Below are 18,599 nucleotides of genomic sequence, written 5' to 3' on the forward strand. Positions count from 1 at the left end.
GGTCACACTACACATACATGTACAAGCATATATATACACACCCCTCTGGGTTTTCTGCTATTTTCTTTCTAGTTCTTGTTCTTGTTTATTTCCTCTTATCTCCATGGGGAAGTGGAACAGAATTCTTCCTCCGTAAGCCTTGCGTGTCGTAAGAGGCGACTGAAATGCCGGGAGCAAGGGGCTAGTAACCCCTTCTCCTGTATATATTATTAAATTTGAAAGGAGAAACTTTCATTTTTCCTTTTGGGCCACCCCACCTCGGTGGGATACGGCTGGTACGTTGAAAGAAGAAGAAAGGTATACTGAGTGTGCCAGGAAAAGTGTATGGTAGTGCTGTTATTGAAAGAATTAGAGGTAAGACAGAGAGTAGGATTGTGTATGAGCAAGGAGGCTTTAGAGTGTGTAGGGGATGTGTAGATCAAGTGTTTACATTGAAGGATATATGTGAATAGTATTTAGATATAGGTAGGAAAGTTTTCATTGCATTAATGAATTTAGAAAAGGCTTATGGTAGAGTGGATAGGGGAGCAATGTGGCAGATGTTGCAAGTACAGTGGACCCCCGGTATTCGATGGCATCGGTATTTGATAAATCCGGTATTCGATGCATTATATCGCAAAAATTTTGCCTCGGTATCCAATCAAAAACCCGGTATTCGACTCGATTTGTACGAGACATGTCCACGTGTGGCCTGAACTGACCCATGTGTGCCAGTGTTTGCAAGCCAGCCAGTGTGCGCGCATCTAAGGATGCATTCGGTACATTCCATATTATCCATATTATCACTGTTTTTGGTGCTTCTTTCTGCAAAATAAGTCACCATGGGCCCCAAGAAAGCTTCTAGTGCCAACCCTTCAAGAAAAAAGGCGCTAATGACTATTGAAATAAAGAAAGAGCTAATTGCAAAGTACGAAAGTGGAGTGCATGTATCGGAGCTGGTCATGTTGTATAATAAACACCAATCAACCATCTCTACTATAGTGACCAGGAAAACGGCAATCAAGGAAGCTGTTCTTGCAAAAGGTGCAACTGTGATTACGAAACAGCGACCGCAAGTGTTAGAAAATTGGTGTGGATAAATGAAAAACAGATAGCAGGAGATAGCATCTCTCAAGCGATCATTTGTGAAAAGGCCAGGCAGTTGCATGACGATTTGGTAAAGAAATTGCCTGCAACTAGTGCTGATGTGAGTGAATTTAAGGCCAGCAAATGTTGGTTTGAAAGATTTAAGAATCGTAGTGGCATACACAGTGTGGTAAGGCATGGTGAGGCTGCCAGTTCAGACCAAAAAGCAGCTGAAAAATATGTGAAGGAATTCAAGGATTACATAGACAGTGAAGACTTGAAACCTGAACGAGTGTTTAATTGCGATGAAATAGGCCTGTTTTGGAAGAAAATACCAAGCAGGACCTACATTACTCAGGAGGAAAAGGCACTCCCAGGACATAAGCCTATGAAAGACAGGCTTACTCTGTTAATGTGTGCCAATGCTAGTGGTGATTGCAAAGTGAAGCATTTATTAGTGTATCACTCTGAAACTCCCAGAGTGTTCAGGAAAAACAATGTCCTCAAGGCTAATTTGTGTGGGATGTGGAGGGCAAACAGTAAGGTATGGGTCACTAGGGACTTTTTCTATGACTAGTTACACCATGCATTTGCCCCCACTGTGAAAAATTACCTAATTGAAAAGAAATTAGACCTTAAGTGCCTCCTGGTATTAGACAATGCCCCTGGTCATCCTACAGACTTGGCAGAGCAACTTTCTGGGGACATGAGCTTCATTAACCCTTTCAGGGTCCAAGGCCCAAATCTGGAGTCACGCACCTGTGTCCAAGAATTTTCAAAAAAAAAAAAATTGTATTTTTTCTTATGAAATCGTAGAGAATCTTTTTGTGAAGGTAATAAAACAAAAAGTACGAAATTTGGTGGAAAATTGACGAAATTATGCTCTCGCGAATTTTGATGTGTCAGCGATATTTACGAATCGGCGATTTTGCCGACTTTGACTCCCATTTTAGGCCAATTACATTATTCCAATCAACCAAATTCTTAGCTATTTCACTAGTATTACTTCTATTCTATCGATTGAGCACAAGAAATCGCCAAGTCAACTGTTTCAACTACAAAATAAAGTGATCGGAAATTGTTAATTTGGCCAATTTAACACAAAGTTCAAAATATTCCAATTTCAAAATAGGGTCCAGAATAAACAATGTAGGCATTCCTGGCACTAAACTAACATTTCCTCTGTTCATTAGTTATGTTTTGAGGCTTTACAAATAAATTCCATTTTGATTTTTTATTCACATAATGAATTTTTATTCACACCAAAAAATAGAAGATTTAGTGTTATGCAATACTGTAATAATTGTATAAATATCATCACCATATTTGTGAATGTATATTAGACCCACCAGCTGATGTGTATTAGATGTGTGAGGTCGTTTGTTTACTCTTGAATATCGGCAAAAATTTAACATTTCCGCTACTTTGAGCTCAGTTTCAAGCCATTTCCAGTGCTAAAACCAATCAAAATCATCTCTATTTCTGTAATATGTCTTCCATTCTATCAAATGAGACCAAGAAATCGCAAATACAACTATAAAAAACATACGAAAAAACACTGCAAAGTTGCTGTTTTAATCGAAAAATCATGATTTCAGTTTTTTTCTCTCATTATACACAGTGTGCTGCAGGATCTGTTTTATGTGGTGCACACATACCACATAGATGTATTCTCTCATATCTAGGCCCAAATGTACCACTCACAGTTTATCAGAGTGAGCTGAGCTCATGGCGTAGATCTACGGTTTGGACACTCACCGTAAAGCCGTAGATCTACGGGACGGACCCTGAAAGGGTTAACCCTTTCAGGGTCCGTCCTGTAGATCTACGGCTTTACGTTGAGTGTCCAAACCGTAGATCTATGCCAAAATTCTATCGCCGTCAAATTTAGCGCAATAGCGCTCATAGGCCTACATGTGAGAGAACGGGTCTGCGTGGTGGGTGTGCGCCATAAACAAAAAATCTAGGCACCCGCATAGCATTGTGGGAACGCCAGCTCGGTTACCCTTGTTCACCATGCCTCATCGCAAGTCGGCTCTCACTCCACGGAAAATTGGGACTTTCCTCTTCCTATCTGATAGTTCTGACACTGATGGAAGTGGAAATGAAGACGAATTCTATGGCTTTGATCAGTTAGTGACCGAAAGGAATGACCAGGATATCGATAATAGTGCAGAAAACCCTGACGATCCTCAACCTTCTACCTCTGGTGTGGGCACTCGTCAGCCACGGTCAGTTGTACCTCAACGCAAGAGAAAACTAATATTTTCGCGTGGCCAGGCCTCTGACTTCAGTAATGATGATGATAGTGACGTGGATTGTGATTTTATTGCGCTTGACGATCATTCGAGTAGTGATAGTGAGGAATCATATTCACCAGTGAAGCGTCGGTATGTACGCCGCCACATGCGCTCGGGTAGTGTACCCTATGCTGTGCCCAGGGGACGGAGTACATCCCGTGGCCCTACACCAGGTTTAGATAGTGATAGTGAGGATGATGTGGCTACACTTGGCATGGATAGACCACAGACATCAGTAGATGGTGTTAGTGGTGATGGTAGTGGCACCGCCATGCGTGACTCACTAGCCCAGGCTGGGACCCACGCTGCTGACTCCTCAGTTCAAGGACAAAGCGGAGCGTCAGCCACCAACCCACCACAACCACAACCACCCGCACAACCAGCCTATGATGTCCAGTATCCACCAGCAAACCGTATCTGGAATTGGCAGCAAAATCCTAATTTTGTTCCCAAGCCCCACCACTTTGATGACTCTCTATCTACTTGTCCCCTTGGAATCATGGCCAATAAACTGGAATTCTTTGAATTATTCTTTGACCAGCCATTGATGGAAACTGTTGTCAGGGAAAGTAATAAGTATTTTGAGTACACCATGGCAAATACGATCATATCACCACAGTCAAGACTACACAGGTGGAAAGAGACGACTGTTGCAGAAATGTATTTGCTTTTTGCAACAATAATGCTTATGCCTCATGTCTATAAGCATAATATAAAAGCATACTGGTCCACAGATTGGCTAATTTTCTACCCCAGTCTTCAGTGAAATCATCCCAGTGAACAGGTTTATCTTACTGTTACATATGTTGCACTTCTCTGACAAAACCAGGCCTGACAGAAGTGACAGGTTATACAAGATTAGAAATGTTTTTATGTATCTCAAACAAAAGTTCAGCATATACTTTTATCCATTCAAGAATCTTGTAATTGACGAGTCTTTGATTTTGTTCAAAGGTAGACTGTCATTCAAGCAGTATATACCGAGCAAGAGGAAACGCTTTGGTATAAAACTGTGTGTACTCTGTGACTGTGACAGTGGCCTGGTGTTGGATATTGTTGTATACACGGAAAGTAAAACATTGAAAGATACCAAGGTGTTATTGGGTATCTCAGGTGACATAGTGAGAAACATGATGGCACCTTATCTTGGTAAGGGGCATACATTATATACCGATAACTGGTACACAAGCCCATTACTCAGTGATTTCATGCGAGTGAACAAGACAGATGTGTGTGGCACAGTGCGTTCTAATCATAAACATATGCCCAGGCTCAACGCAGGTGCTCGTGGTGATGACGTGCAGGTGTTTACTGCCAGTGACATCATGGCATTACGGTGGTATGACAAACGAGATGTCACATTGTTGGCAACCATTCACCGTAATGAAATGCAAAACAGTGGCAAAGTTGATCGAGTGACTAATGAACGTATTCGAAAACCAGTGACAGTGATTGATTATACACAAAACATGCGCTTGGTTGACAAATGTGACATGCAGATTGGTTTTGTTGATTGTGTTCGTAAGAGTTACAAGTGGTACATGAAACTTTTCTTCCATCTCATGGACGTTTCAATGCTCAATGCATATAATATGTACCAAATAAAGACTGGCAACAGACCACCGTATGGTGAATTTTGTTTGTCTGTTGTCAGACAACTCATAATGAAGTACCAGGTAAGAACACCTGCTATACAACAAGGTCCTCGAATTCCTCAGGATATACTGAAGTGTTTGAGGAGGGAAGGTGATCATTTCATAATACAGCTTCCTTCAACTCAGAAGAAATTTGCTCAGAAGAGATGCATCGTCTGTGCACAAACAAAACGACGGCAACAAAGATGCAAAGACATTCGGTTTATGTGTGAGGAATGTAAGGTGCCTCTGTGTATGGTGCCTTGTTTCAAGGAGTTCCACAAGCTCCAGCAGTTCTAAAACCATGTCCAGTGATTGTAAATATGTAAATATATGATAGAACATTAGTATTATACAAGATTTGTGCATGTTTATTGTAATAAACAACAGTGGTAAACAATAATATGATAATAACTTTAGTGCGGTTATTGTGTTCAATACAGTGAGTTTATATATATACATTATATACAGTATTGGAAAAGAAAAGAAAAAACTACAAAAACCGCTAAATAAAGTAATGCGCGTATGTGGAATTCGTCGATGTTGCCACCACCACATCATTTTGGACAAACTTCTTGGCACTGTATCTCGGTAAGTACTGATCAGAATTTTTTTTTTTTGTCTTATTACCTTCACAAAAATATGCTCTTTAATTCTGTAAGAAAAAGTAATTTTTTTTTTTTTTTTCACAATTTCTTGGACACTGGAGCACCACTTCAGATTTTGGCCTTGTACCCTGAAGGGGTTAAGGTCAAGTTTTTGCCTCCTAATACCACTCCTCTCTTGCAGCCCATGGACCAGCAGGTCATTTCCAACTTCAAGAAACTGTACACAAAAGCTATGTTTCAAAAGTGCTTTATAGTGACCACAGAAACTCAACTGACTCTGAAAGAGTTTTGGAAGGATCTCTTTAATATCCTCAATTGTATAAACCTTATAGGTACAGCTTGGGAGGGAGTGACTAAGAGGACCTTGAACTCTGCTTGGAAAAAACTGTGGCCAGAATGTGTAGACAAAAGGGATTTTGAAGGATTTGAGGCTAACCCTGAGAATCCTATGCCAGTTGAGGAATCCATTGTGGCATTGGGAAAGTCCTTGGGGTTGGAGGTTAGTGGGGAGGATGTGGAAGAGTTGGTGGAGGAGGACAATGAAGAACTAACCACTGATGAGTTGATAGATCATCTTCAACAGCAAAAGGCCACACCTTCGGAAACTGCTTCGGAGGAGGGGATATAGAAATTGAAGAAGTTGCCTACTTCAAATATTAAGGAAATATGTGCAATGTGGCTTAAAGTGCAAACCTTTTTTGATGACAATCACCCCAACACAGCTATTGCAAGCCCTGCTGGTGACTATTACACTGACAATGTTGTGAAACACTTTAGGAATGTCATAAAGGAATGGGAGGTACAGGCCACTATGGACAGATATGTTGTGCGATAGAAATCCAGTGACTCTCAAGCTGGTCCTAGTGGTATTAAAAGAAGAAGGGAAGTAACCGCGGAAAAGGACTTGCTACCTCAAGTCCTAATGGAAGGGGATTCCCCTTCTAAACACTAATGCCTCTCCCCTCCTCCCATCCCATCAATCATCACCAGCTCTTCATTAAAGGTAAGTGTCAATTATTTTATTGTTATTGTAATTATTCTATTGCATTAAACTTAACATTTCACGTAGCAAAATTTTTTTTTTCATACTTTTGGGTGTCTTGCACGGATTAATTTGATTTCCATTATTTCTTATGAGGAAAATTGATTCGCTTTTCGATATTTTCGGTATTCGATGAGCTCTCAGGAACTGATTAATATCGAATACCGGGAGTCCACTGTATATGGAATAGGTAGTGAGCTACTAAATGCTGTAAAGAGTTTTTATGAGGATAGTGAGGCTCAGGTTAAGGTCTGTAAAAGAGAAGGAGATTACTTTCCGATAAAAGTAGGTCTTAGACAGTGATGTGTAATGTCACCATGGTGGTTTAATATATTCATAGATGGGATTGTTAAAGAGGTAAATGCTAGGGTGTTTGGGAGAGGGATGGGATTAAATTATGTGGGAATCAAATACAAAATGGGAATTGACACAGTTACTTTTTGCTGATGATACTGTGCTTATAGGTGATTCTAAAGAAAAGTTTCAAAGGTTAGTGGACGAGTTTGGGAGGGTGTATAAAGGTAGAAAGTTGAAAGTGAACATAGATAAGAGTAAGGTGATGGGAGTATCAAATGATTTAAATTAAGAAAAATTAGATATCAAATTGGAGAGGAGGAGTATGGAAGAAGTGAATGTTTTCAGATATTTGGGAGTTGATGTTTCAGCAGATGGGTTTATGAAGCATGAGGTTAACCGTAGAATTGATGAGGAAAAAAAGGTGAGTGGTGCATTGAGGTATATGTTTAGACAAAGAAGGGAATATATGAAAGTATAGTGATACCATCACTCTTATATGGGTGTAAAGCTTGGGTTGTAAATGCTGCAGCGAGGAGGTGGTTGGAGGCAGTGGAGATGTCCTGTCTATGGGAAGTGTGTGGTGTTAATATTATGCAGAGAATTTGAAGTGTGGAAATTAGGGTTGGAGTTAATAAAAGTATTAGTCAAAGGGGTGAAGAGGGATTGTTGAGGTGGTTTGGTCATTTAGAGAGAATGGATCAAAATAGAATGACATGAAGAGCATATAAATCTGTAGGGAAAGGAAGGCAGGGTAGGGGTCATCCTCGATAAGGTTGGAGATAGGGGGTGAAGGAGGTTTTGTGGGCGAGGGGCTTGGACTTACAGCAAGCATGCATGAGCGTGTTAGCAGTGAATGGAGACGAATGGTTTTTGGGACTTGACGAGTTGTTGGAGTGTGAGCAGGGTAATATTTAGTGAATGGATTCAGGGAAACCAGCTATTTTTATATGGCCGGACTTGAGTTCTGGAAATGGGAAGTATAATGCCTGCATGTTAAAGGAGGGGTTTGGGATATTGGCAGTTTGGAGGGATGTTTAATAGGATGGTATATATGTAATTGGGGCCCTCATTTTATATTGTATAGGGAGTTTATTATATTATTTCTGGTCACTTTTTATGTTGTATCTTTATACAGTGGACCCTCACCTAACGATATTAATTGGTACCCGAGAACGAATATTGTTAGGCGAGTTTTTTAGCGTTAGCTGAGGCAAAAATGTTAGCGTTAAAATGTATCGTTAGGTGAATTTAAAGTTATGCGATGCGTTCGTTAGGCGAGGGTCCTCTGTACTGTATATGCTTCTAAACTGTTGTATCTGGGCACCTCTGCAAAAACAGTGATTATGTATGAGTGAGGCGAAAGTGTTGATGATGATGAAAATATTTTCGTTTTGGGGATTTTCTTTGTTTTTGGGTCACCCTGCCTAGGTGGGAGACGGCTGACTTGTTGAAAAAAAAAATGACGAATTCTTACTCAGTAAGCCATGCGTGTCATAAGAGGTGACTAAAATGCTGGAACACCCTACCTGAAAACTCGAGAACTGCAGACACATTCATCACCTTCAAAACTACCGTTAGAAAACATCTTATCTCCCTGATACACCCCGTCAACTAACTACATAAAAACCACCTGGTGGTTCACACTTACACTCTCTCACCCATTTGTCTATAAACACAGAAATACGTATCTTAATCTTAAAATAAAGATTCCTAACTAGTCATAAGTTTTCCTGTGATACTCCAATATAGAAACTATGTATTGTGCCAAAACAAAAGCATTCACATTGCTAAACTCACAAACTAGTATTTAGTCACTTAGTATTTAGTCAACTTACTCCACAATTTGTAATAATTTAGGGTTAAGAATTAATCTAAATTTGCCCAAAATGCCTAGCCATGCTAGGTGTTCTAGTGGCCTCCTCTGTAATTAGTATTTCATTACATATAAACCACACAATAACCAAAATCTTACTGTAAACCCCGCATTGCAATCCTTATAGAGAATAAACTTTGATTTGATTGATTTGATTTGAATATTAGATTCACCAGTTGAATTGTATTGGACGCGTGGCATGATTTGTTTACTTTTGAACTTTGGCAAAAATCGAATATTTCTGTAATTTCATCTTATTTCTGTAATATGTCTTCCATTCTATAAAATAAGACCAGGAAAACTAGAATGCAACCATAAATACCATACGAAAATACAGTGCAAAGTCGCTGTTTTAAACCAAAAACACGGTCAAAGTTTTTTTCTCATTACGCACTGTGTGGTGCAGGATTTTTTTTATACTGCGCACACTGACCACATAGACCCATTCTTTCATATGTAGGCCTACCAACTTTCTCTTGCTAGATTTGAGGGCACTAGAATTTATGTGTACTAGTACGTCAAAAACCCTGGCGCATAAGCCGTACTAGTACGGCCGAAACCCCGAAAGTGTTAAATTTAAAAAAAAAAAATTTCATTTTTCTTTATAGGTTACCCTGCTTCGGTGGGTATGGCCAATTCATTGAAAAAAAAAGATGAGGGATTCTTCTTTTTTTCCTTTCACATTCTTCAGAACATAATTAATACAGTGGACCCCCGCATAACGATCACCTCCCAATGCGACCAATTATGTAAGTGTATTTATGTAAGTGCGTTTGTACATGTATGTTTGGGGGTCTGAAATGGACTAATCTACTTCACAATATTCCTTATGGAAACAAATTCGGTCAGTACTGGCACCTGAACATACTTCTGGAATGAAAAAATATCGTTAACCGGGGGTCCACTGTATTGCCATTACTTGCAAATCTAATAATAATTCACGTTCTTGGAAAATTTTAATAATATTTACCATTATTCTACTGGAAGAGTATTGTACAATTGATTACATTCTAAATATTCATCTCCAACTATAGAAATATATTAATGATTGTTATAGGTACTGACTGCTCTTGGCTCACAGTTGTGTACACTGTGGGGTAAAGAAGCTGATGTGGGTGAGCCTCCAAACTTTAAAATATACCTAAATGCCATGCTAGCCTTCACTCGCCATCCAAGTGTACGTATCTACAACTTCACTAATGGTCTTTGGGGGCAACTGTTCCGCCATGAGCTTGTATCACAAAGCAAAACACTGCAGGCTGTCATACCCACGTGGATAACCATTGTATCTCGCAAGGTATGTTGACTTGTTGAAAGTACTTGACAAAGTGAGACTTCTCTTTTAGACATTTAAAAATATTGTTTCAAAAGATAAAGCAGTTTTGTGAATTTCAGTGTTCGTGACTGAATGCTATACAGGTACAGTGGTCCCTCATTTATCGTTCTTAATCCGTTCCTGGAAGTGGGACTATTATCGAAATAGACGATTTTCAAATCAATTTCCCCCATAAGAAATAATGTAAATACAATTAATCCGTTCCTGACACCCAGAAGTATTAAAACAAAAAAATTTTTTTACATGAAATATAGATGTAGTACATAAACAGTACAATGGGACTTGATGAATGAAACATTAACAGCATAACACTTACCTTTATTGGTGATTCTTCTTAGTGTATGGAAGACTGGAGGAGGAGAGAGATTGAATTACTGTTTGGAAAGAGAATCCCTTTCCATCAACACCTCAGGTACCAAGTGCTTTTCTGGGGTTACTTCTCTTCTCTGTTTCTTAATGCCACTAGGACCAGCTTGAGAGTCACTGGAGTCCTGTCTAGCAAAAAAACTGCCCAGAGAGCTCTGTTTCTGGCATCTCTTTAAAACTTCCCTAAAATGGGCCAAGACTCTGTCACTGTACAAGTTGCCGATATGGCTTTCAACATCCTTCTGAGGGTGATGTTTCTCCATAAATCTTTCCATCCTACCCCACATTTCAAAAATCTCCTTAATTTCTGAAGAAGGCACCTTCTTCCATCTCTCTTCCTCCTCCTCTGCAGCAAGATTCTGAGCTGCGATCTCTTGCTGTTCCTGCTGAAGTTCTTGCAGCTCCTCAGTGGTTAGCTCTTCGTTGTGGTCCTCTACCAACTCTTCCACATCCTCCAAACTCACATCCAACCCCATGGAATTCCCCAATGCCACAATAGAGTTCACAAGTGACATAGGCTCATCAGGGGCTGCCTCAAACCCTTCAAAATCCCTCTTGTGGACACAATCTGGCCATAAGTTTCTCCAAGCAGAATTCAAAGTCCTGGTAGTCACTCCCTCCCAAGCCTTACCTATAAGGCTTATGCAATGGAGAATACTGAAGTGTTCTTTCCAAAAATCTCTTAGGGTCAAGTGGGTGTCTGAGGTCACATTAAAGCACCTTTCAAACATTGCTTTGGTGTAGAGTTTTTTAAAGTTTGAAATGACCTGCTGGTCCATGGGCTGAAGGAGAGAAGTGGTATTCGGGGGCAAGAACTTTACTGTGATGAACCCAAACTCCTTCAGAATTAGGTCATCCAAGTTTGGAGGATGAGCAGGTGCATTGTCCATTACTAGGAGGCACTTGAGATCCAATTTCTTTTCCAGGAGGTAATTCTTCACACTAGGGCCAAACACTTCATTGAACCACTCGACGAAAACTTCCCTCGTGACCCATGCCTTACTATTACATCTCCAAAATACACACAATTTACTCTTCATAACATTGTTTTTCTTTAACTCTCTGGGATTTTCAGAATGGTACACTAGTAACGGCTTCACTTTGAAATCCCCACTAGCATTAGCACAGAACATGAGCGTCAGCCTGTCTTTCATAGGCTTGTGTCCTGGCAGTGCCTTTTCCTCCTGAGTAATGCAGGTCCTCTTTGGCATTTTCTTCCAAAAGAGGCCTGTTTCATCACAATTGAACACTTGTTCAGGTTTCAGTCCTTCAGGCTCTATTTACTTCTTGAATTCATGCACATATTTTTCAGCCGCTTTTTGGTCCTATATGGCAGCCTCATCATGCCTTATCACACTGTGTATGCCAGTATGCTTTTTAAATCTCTCAGACCAGCCTTTGCTGGCCTTAAATTCACTCACATCACCACTAATTGCAGGCAGTTTCTTTATCAAAATGTCTTGCAACTGCCTAGCCTTTTCACAAATAATCGACGTCATAAGACTATCTCCTGCTAATTGTTTCTCATTTATCCACATCAACAATAACTTCTCTACATCTTCGAGTACTGGTAATCTCATTTTTGTCAGCATATTTACCCCCTTTGCAACAACAGCTTCCTTGATTTCCTTTTTCTTGGCCACGATGGAAGATATGGTTGTACAGGATTTGTTATACATCTTGGCCAGTTCGCCCACACGTATACCACTTTCATATTATTCAATGATGTTTTTCTTAAATTCAATCATATTTCTCACCTTCTTTACCAAAGGCTTGGCACTAGAAGCTTTCTTTGGAGCCATGGTAGCTTATACAGCACTTGCAAGCACTAAAATGAATGGAATATTATGAAATATTTCGTATGAACAAGTGAGGGGACCGTCACTCACTGGTAAACAATGACACACTGGTTGGGAAGGGAGGCCAAGGCGGCTCAGAGCGTGAGTACGTGTCCAGGACGAAAGACGATTAGCGAGTCAATGGACCATTTGTGAGCTAATGTTTGGACGAAATAACGCGACGATTTCCGAAAAGGACGACTATCGAGCCGGAGGATTATTGAGGGACCAATGTATATCTTTTATCAGTCACCACAATTATTTCAGGCTCTCACAGACTTCGGTTTTATCATTTCATACTTTTTTCAGATTCTTTGAAAAACTCAATATATGATTGTTTATGCACTCACTTTTTTCTTGAACCCCTCTTGCCCTTATATCACTTCTTTCTACCTACCCCCCCCCCCCCAACAAAAAGAAAAGAAAAGAAATAAAAGTGGGTAGTGATACTAACTTCCAGTAAGTGTAAATTTTGAGAGAATGTATTTTAACTAAAACAAGCAAAGTTGAGCATGTGTTGACAATTTCATCACTTTAATTAAGTAGGTTATGTCAAATGCTCCTTCATTTAGAATGTTGTCTTAGTTTATTTTTAGATTTAGAATGTTTTCTTAGTTTGGTTTTGGATTTAGAATGTTTTCTTAGTTTGTTTTTGGTATTAGAATGTTTTTTCAGTTTGTTTTTAGTTATACCCATGATGTCTAGTTCTCCTGTACAATACTAAAGAGATACATTAATTAAGATTGGGAGTTTCCTTAATATTTTAGAAGGTTATACTCATTTAATTGTTATTCCATATCCCAGTGGATTATCTAAAAGTGCAGTTGTCCATAAAACAGACTTCAAACAAATATTTGCACCTCTATTTATTTAATTCTAGACAAAGACAACCACATTATAATATTCTTGAGTTATTAACTCAGTGTTACATGTTGCACCCTTACGCTCCATTGTATACGAAATATAAAAAGGCCTGACTATAATAAGTCCTGTAATATTATATTGTAAGCCACTTTATTAGTAGCTAGATAAAGAAGGTTCGACTATATATTATTATCGGGTATTGTATAATTGATAAAGTTACTCTAGAGTGAGGTTGTACTTAATAAGATTTATGTTATACGTTAGGTATTTCTTATTGTATCATGCACATGTTACGAATATTGTATTATAGTAGGTTGATTACTGTGTAATATTAAATGTTCTGTTATGAAGTGGGAAACCACTACTTTGGAGACCGGTTGGTAGTTCCGGAATTGGCGCCCCGCGCTGTCTCCTGAACGACCTGACGTCAGACCACTTAGCATTGGAATAGTCAGTCAGGTCAAAGCACTGACTCTGATCAGGTCTTCAACCCTGAGCTCTTAATTAGCCGAGAATTCTGAATCATTGCTATTGTCTTAACTTTGCTGTTAATTCACAAAGTCTGAAATCCTCCTTGCATAAGAAGGATAACTATTAGAGGTTTTACTTTCTTGAAACTCTGCTAGACATTGAACGCCTGGAGTAACAAATTAGACATTCTAAATTTGACTATTTGTTGTAACTATTGTATTATGTTTAATGTATGGTTTTTATAAGGATTTGAACATAGAGTTATGTTCCTCATTGTACAGTATCATTTCATTGAAAGTAGGGAATTGTCATTTTAATTCATTGACTGGATACCAAAAGAGGCTTAATACTGGTATTAAATAAAAAGCAAAAAGGAAGAAGCGGAGTCTTTATTCCCTCGTTGTTACTACGTAGAATAAGTCATAACACTCAGAGATTTAATAACTCAAGAATCCAAGTAAAATGTCTTAATTTTGTTAATTTTGACATTCCTTTGATGGGTTTTAAGATCTTTCATATTCTTGAAGCTTGACCCTGGGCCATGCTTGTATGGTGCTTCCCTGGTCAACCAGAGTGCCTTGTCATGGTTTACCTAGGATGCAACCCACAACATCTGACTAGTTTTTGGATACTTGTTAACTATTAGGTGACCATGGGCAGCAAGTGTAAGGATAACAAAATTTGCCCATCCATCTCACTTCACCAAGAAATCAAATGTAGGCCCTTTTAATTTTGACTGAAATGCTCTACAGTACTGTTTAACTACAAGCCACTGCAGTGGAACCTCAAAAATCGAACTTAATCCCTTCCAGGAGCTAGTTCTAATTTCGAAAAGTCTCAAATTCGAAGCAATATTTCCCATAAGAAATAATGGAAATACAATTAATCCCTTCCAGAAACCCAAAAATATTCACACAAAAAATACATTTTATAGAGATTAATTACAGTTTTTCATACAACAAATACTATAGTTTTTAATTATGTATAGTAATACATATAAAATAAAATTTTTACATACCTTTATTGAAGATTGGTGATGGCATCTGGGTGCGGGAGGGAAGAGGAGCAATTAGTGGAATGATGATGTAAAGAGAGTAGTAAGGGAGAAAAAGTTAGCATATGAGAAGTTTTTACAAAGTAGAAGTGATGCAAGGAGGGAAGAGTATATGAAGAAAAAGAGAGAGGTTAAGAGAGTGGTGAAGCAATGTAAAAAGAGAGAAAATGAGAGAGTGGGTGAGATGTTATCAACAAATTTTGTTGAAAATAAGAAAAAGTTTTGGAGTGAGATTAACAAGTTAAGGAAGCCTAGAGAACAAATGGATTTGTCAGTTAAAAATAGGAGAGGAGAGTTATTAAATGGAGAGTTAGAGGTATTGGGAAGATAGAGGGAATATTTTGAGGAATTGTTAAATGTTGATGAAGATAGGGAAGCTGTGATTTCGTGTATAGGGCAAGGAGGAATAACATCTTGTAGGAGTGAGGAAGAGCCAGTTGTGAGTGTGGAGGAAGTTCGTGAGGCAGTAGGTAAAATGAAAGGGGGTAAGGCAGCCGGGATTGATGGGATAAAGATAGAAATGTTAAAAGCAGGTGGGGATATAGTTTTGGAGTGGTTGGTGCAATTATTTAATAATTGTATGGAAGAGGGTAAGGTACCTAGGGATTGGCAGAGAGCATGCATAGTTCCTTTGTATAAAGGGAAAGGGGACAAAAGAGAGTGCAAAAATTATAGGGGGAAAAGTCTGTTGAGTATACCTTGTAAAGTGTATGGTAGAGTTATTATTGAAAGAATTAAGAGTAAGATGGAGAATAGGATAGCAGATGAACAAGGAGGCTTTAGGAAAGGTAGGGGGTGTGTGGACCAGGTGTTTACAGTGAAACATATAAGTGAACAGCATTTAGATAAGGCTAAAGAGGTCTTTATGGCATTTATGGATTTGGAAAAGGCATATGACAGGGTGGATAGGGGGGCAATGTGGCAGATGTTGCAGGTGTATGGTGTAGGAGGTAGGTTACTGAAAGCAGTGAAGAGTTTTTACGAGGATAGTGAGGCTCAAGTTAGAGTATGTAGGAAAGAGGGAAATTATTTCCCAGTGAAAGTAGGCCTTAGACAAGGATGTGTGATGTCACCATGGTTGTTTAATATATTTATAGATGGGGTTGTAAAAGAAGTAAATGCGAGGGTCTTGGCAAGAGATGTGGAGTTAAAAGATAAAGAATCACACATAAAGTGGGAGTTGCCACAGTTGCTCTTTGCTGATGACACTGTGCTCTTGGGAGATTCTGAAGAGAAGTTGCAGAGATTGGTGGATGAATTTGGTAGGGTGTGCAAAAGAAGAAAATTAAAAGTGAATACAGGAAAGAGTAAGGTTATGAGGATAACAAAAAGATTAGGTGATGAAAGATTGGATATCAGATTGGAGGGAGAGAGTATGGAGGAGGTGAATGTATTCAGATATTTGGGAGTGGACGTGTCAGCGGATGGGTCTATGAAAGATGAGGTGAATCATAGAATTGATGAGGGGAAAAGGGTGAGTGGTGCACTTAGGAGTCTGTGGAGACAAAGAACTTTGTCCTTGGAGGCAAAGAGGGGAATGTATGAGAGTATAGTTTTACCAACGCTCTTATATGGGTGTGAAGCATGGGTGATGAATGTTGCAGCGAGGAGAAGGCTGGAGGCAGTGGAGATGGCATGTCTGAGGGCAATGTGTGGTGTGAATATAATGCAGAGAATTCATAGTTTAGAAGTTAGGAGGAGGTGCGGGATTACCAAAACTGTTGTCCAGAGCCCTGAGGAAGGGTTGTTGAGGTAGTTCGGACATGTAGAGAGAATGGAGCGAAACAGAGTGACTTCAAGAGTGTATCAGTCTGTAGTGGAAGGAAGGCGGGGTAGGGGTCGGCCTAGGAAAGGTTGGAGGGAGGGGATGAAGGAGGTTTTGTGTGCGAGGGGCTTGGACTTCCAGCAGAAATGCGTGAGCGTGTTTGATAGGAGTGAATGGAGACAAATGGTTTTTAATACTTGACGTGCTGTTGGAGTGTGAGCAAAGTAACATTTATGAAGGGGTTCAGGGAAACCGGCAGGCTGGACTTGAGTCCTGGAGATGGGAAGTACAGTGCCTGCACTCTGAAGGAGGGGTGTTAATGCTGCAGTTTAAAAACTGTAGTGTAAAGCACCCTTCTGGCAAGACAGTGATGGAGTGAATGATAGTGAAAGTTTTTCTTTTTCGGGCCACTCTGCCTTGGTGGGAATCAGCCAGTGTGATGATAATAATAATAATAAAAAAAATTTGGAAGATAGGGAGGAGGAGAAAGCGAGTTGGGGTTAGTGTTTGGAAGGAGAATCCCCCTCTATGAGGACTTCAGGTAAAGCCCTCTCTGGGGTTACTTCCCTTCTCTGTCTTTTAATGCCACTAGGACCAGCTTGAGAGTCACTGGACCCCTGTCTCACAAAATAACTGCCCACAGTCCTCTGTTTCTGGCGCCTCTTTAACATTTCCCTAAAATGGGACATGGTTCTGTCACTGAACTTGTTGCAAAGATGGCTTGTTTCAGCTTGCTCAGGGTGGTACTTCTGCACAAACATTTGGACATCATTCCACTTGGCACAAATCTCCTTAATCTTTGAAGAAGGCACCTCATCCACTCCCTCTTCCTCCTCCTCTGAAGCAAGTTCCTCAGCTGTGGTCTGATACTGCTCCAGATGAAGCTCTTGCAGCTCTTCAGTGGCTAGCTCTTCCCTGTGGTCCTCCACCAACTCTTCCACATCCTCACCACTCACCTCCAACCCCAGGGTGTTCCCCAATGCCACATTAGAGTCCACAACAGGCAGAGGGTCAGCTGGGTCAGGGTCAGCCTCAAACCCTTCAAAATCCCTCTTTTGGACACAATCTGGCCACAGTTGTCTCCAAGCAGACTTCAAAGTCCTGGAAGTCACTCCCTCCCAAGCCTTACCTATAAGGCTTATGGAGTTGTAGATGTTGAAGTGATTCCTCCAGAACTCTCTTAGGATCAACTTAGTGTCTGTGGTCACTTCAAAGCACTTTTCAAACACTGCTTTTGTGTAGAGTTTTTTTTGAAGTTAGAAATGACCTGCTGGTCCATGGGCTGGAGGAGAGGAGTGATGTTAGGAGGCAAGAACTTCACTTTTATAAAACTGAAGTCCTTAGACAAGAGGTCTAATAAGTTTGGAGGATGAGCAGGAGCATTGTCCATTAACAGGAGGCACTTGAGTGGCAATTTCTTTTCCTGGAGGTATTTTTTCACACTGGGGGCCAAACACTTCACAGACCCACTCTTTGAAAATTTGTCTTGTGACCCATGCCTTATGATTAGCTTTCTACAAGACACATAACTTGTTCTTAAAGACATTGTTTTTCTTAAACACTCTGGGATTTTCTGAATGATACACAAGTAAAGGCTTCACTTTAAAATCACCACTAGCATTAGCACAGAATAAAAGAGTAAGCCTGTCTTTCATACCTGGAGAGAGTTCCGGGGGTCAACGCCCCAACGGCCCGGTCTGTGACCAGCATAGGCTTGTGTCCTGGCAGTGCCTTTTCCTCCTGTGTGATGAAGGTCCTTTTTGGCATTTTCTTCCAAAACAAGCCTGTTTTGTCACAATTAAACACTTCTTCAAGTTTGAATTCTTCACTATGTACCCCTTAAACTCCTGTACAAACTTCTCAGCCGCCCGTTTGTCTGAACTGGCTGCCTCACCATGTCTTACAACATTGTGTATGCCACTAGGCTTCTTAAATCTGTCAAACCAACCTCTGCTGGCCTTAAATTCACTATCAGCACTGGTTCCAGGAGTTTTCTGTACCAGATCGGCATGCAACTTCCTTGCCTTTTCGCAAATAATCGTCTCGGAAACACTATCACCTGCAATCTCTTTATCTTTGATCCACA

General features: G+C 40.0%; 1 protein-coding gene across 2 annotated transcripts in view; it reads left to right on the forward strand.

Moving 5' to 3' along the window:
- Positions 1 to 18,599, forward strand: part of Ranbp21 (exportin-5-like protein Ranbp21) — a 197,710-nt gene that overhangs the window by 86,809 nt on the left and 92,302 nt on the right. For both annotated transcript variants that reach the window (XM_070081343.1, XM_070081345.1), the window contains exon 9: positions 9,877 to 10,116. In XM_070081343.1, the coding sequence (XP_069937444.1) occupies positions 9,877 to 10,116 (240 nt within the window). The remainder of the gene's footprint in view (positions 1 to 9,876; positions 10,117 to 18,599) is intronic.

The sequence above is a fragment of the Cherax quadricarinatus genome, chromosome 6 (genome assembly GCF_038502225.1).
Source record: "Cherax quadricarinatus isolate ZL_2023a chromosome 6, ASM3850222v1, whole genome shotgun sequence".
NCBI lineage: Eukaryota > Metazoa > Arthropoda > Malacostraca > Decapoda > Parastacidae > Cherax > Cherax quadricarinatus.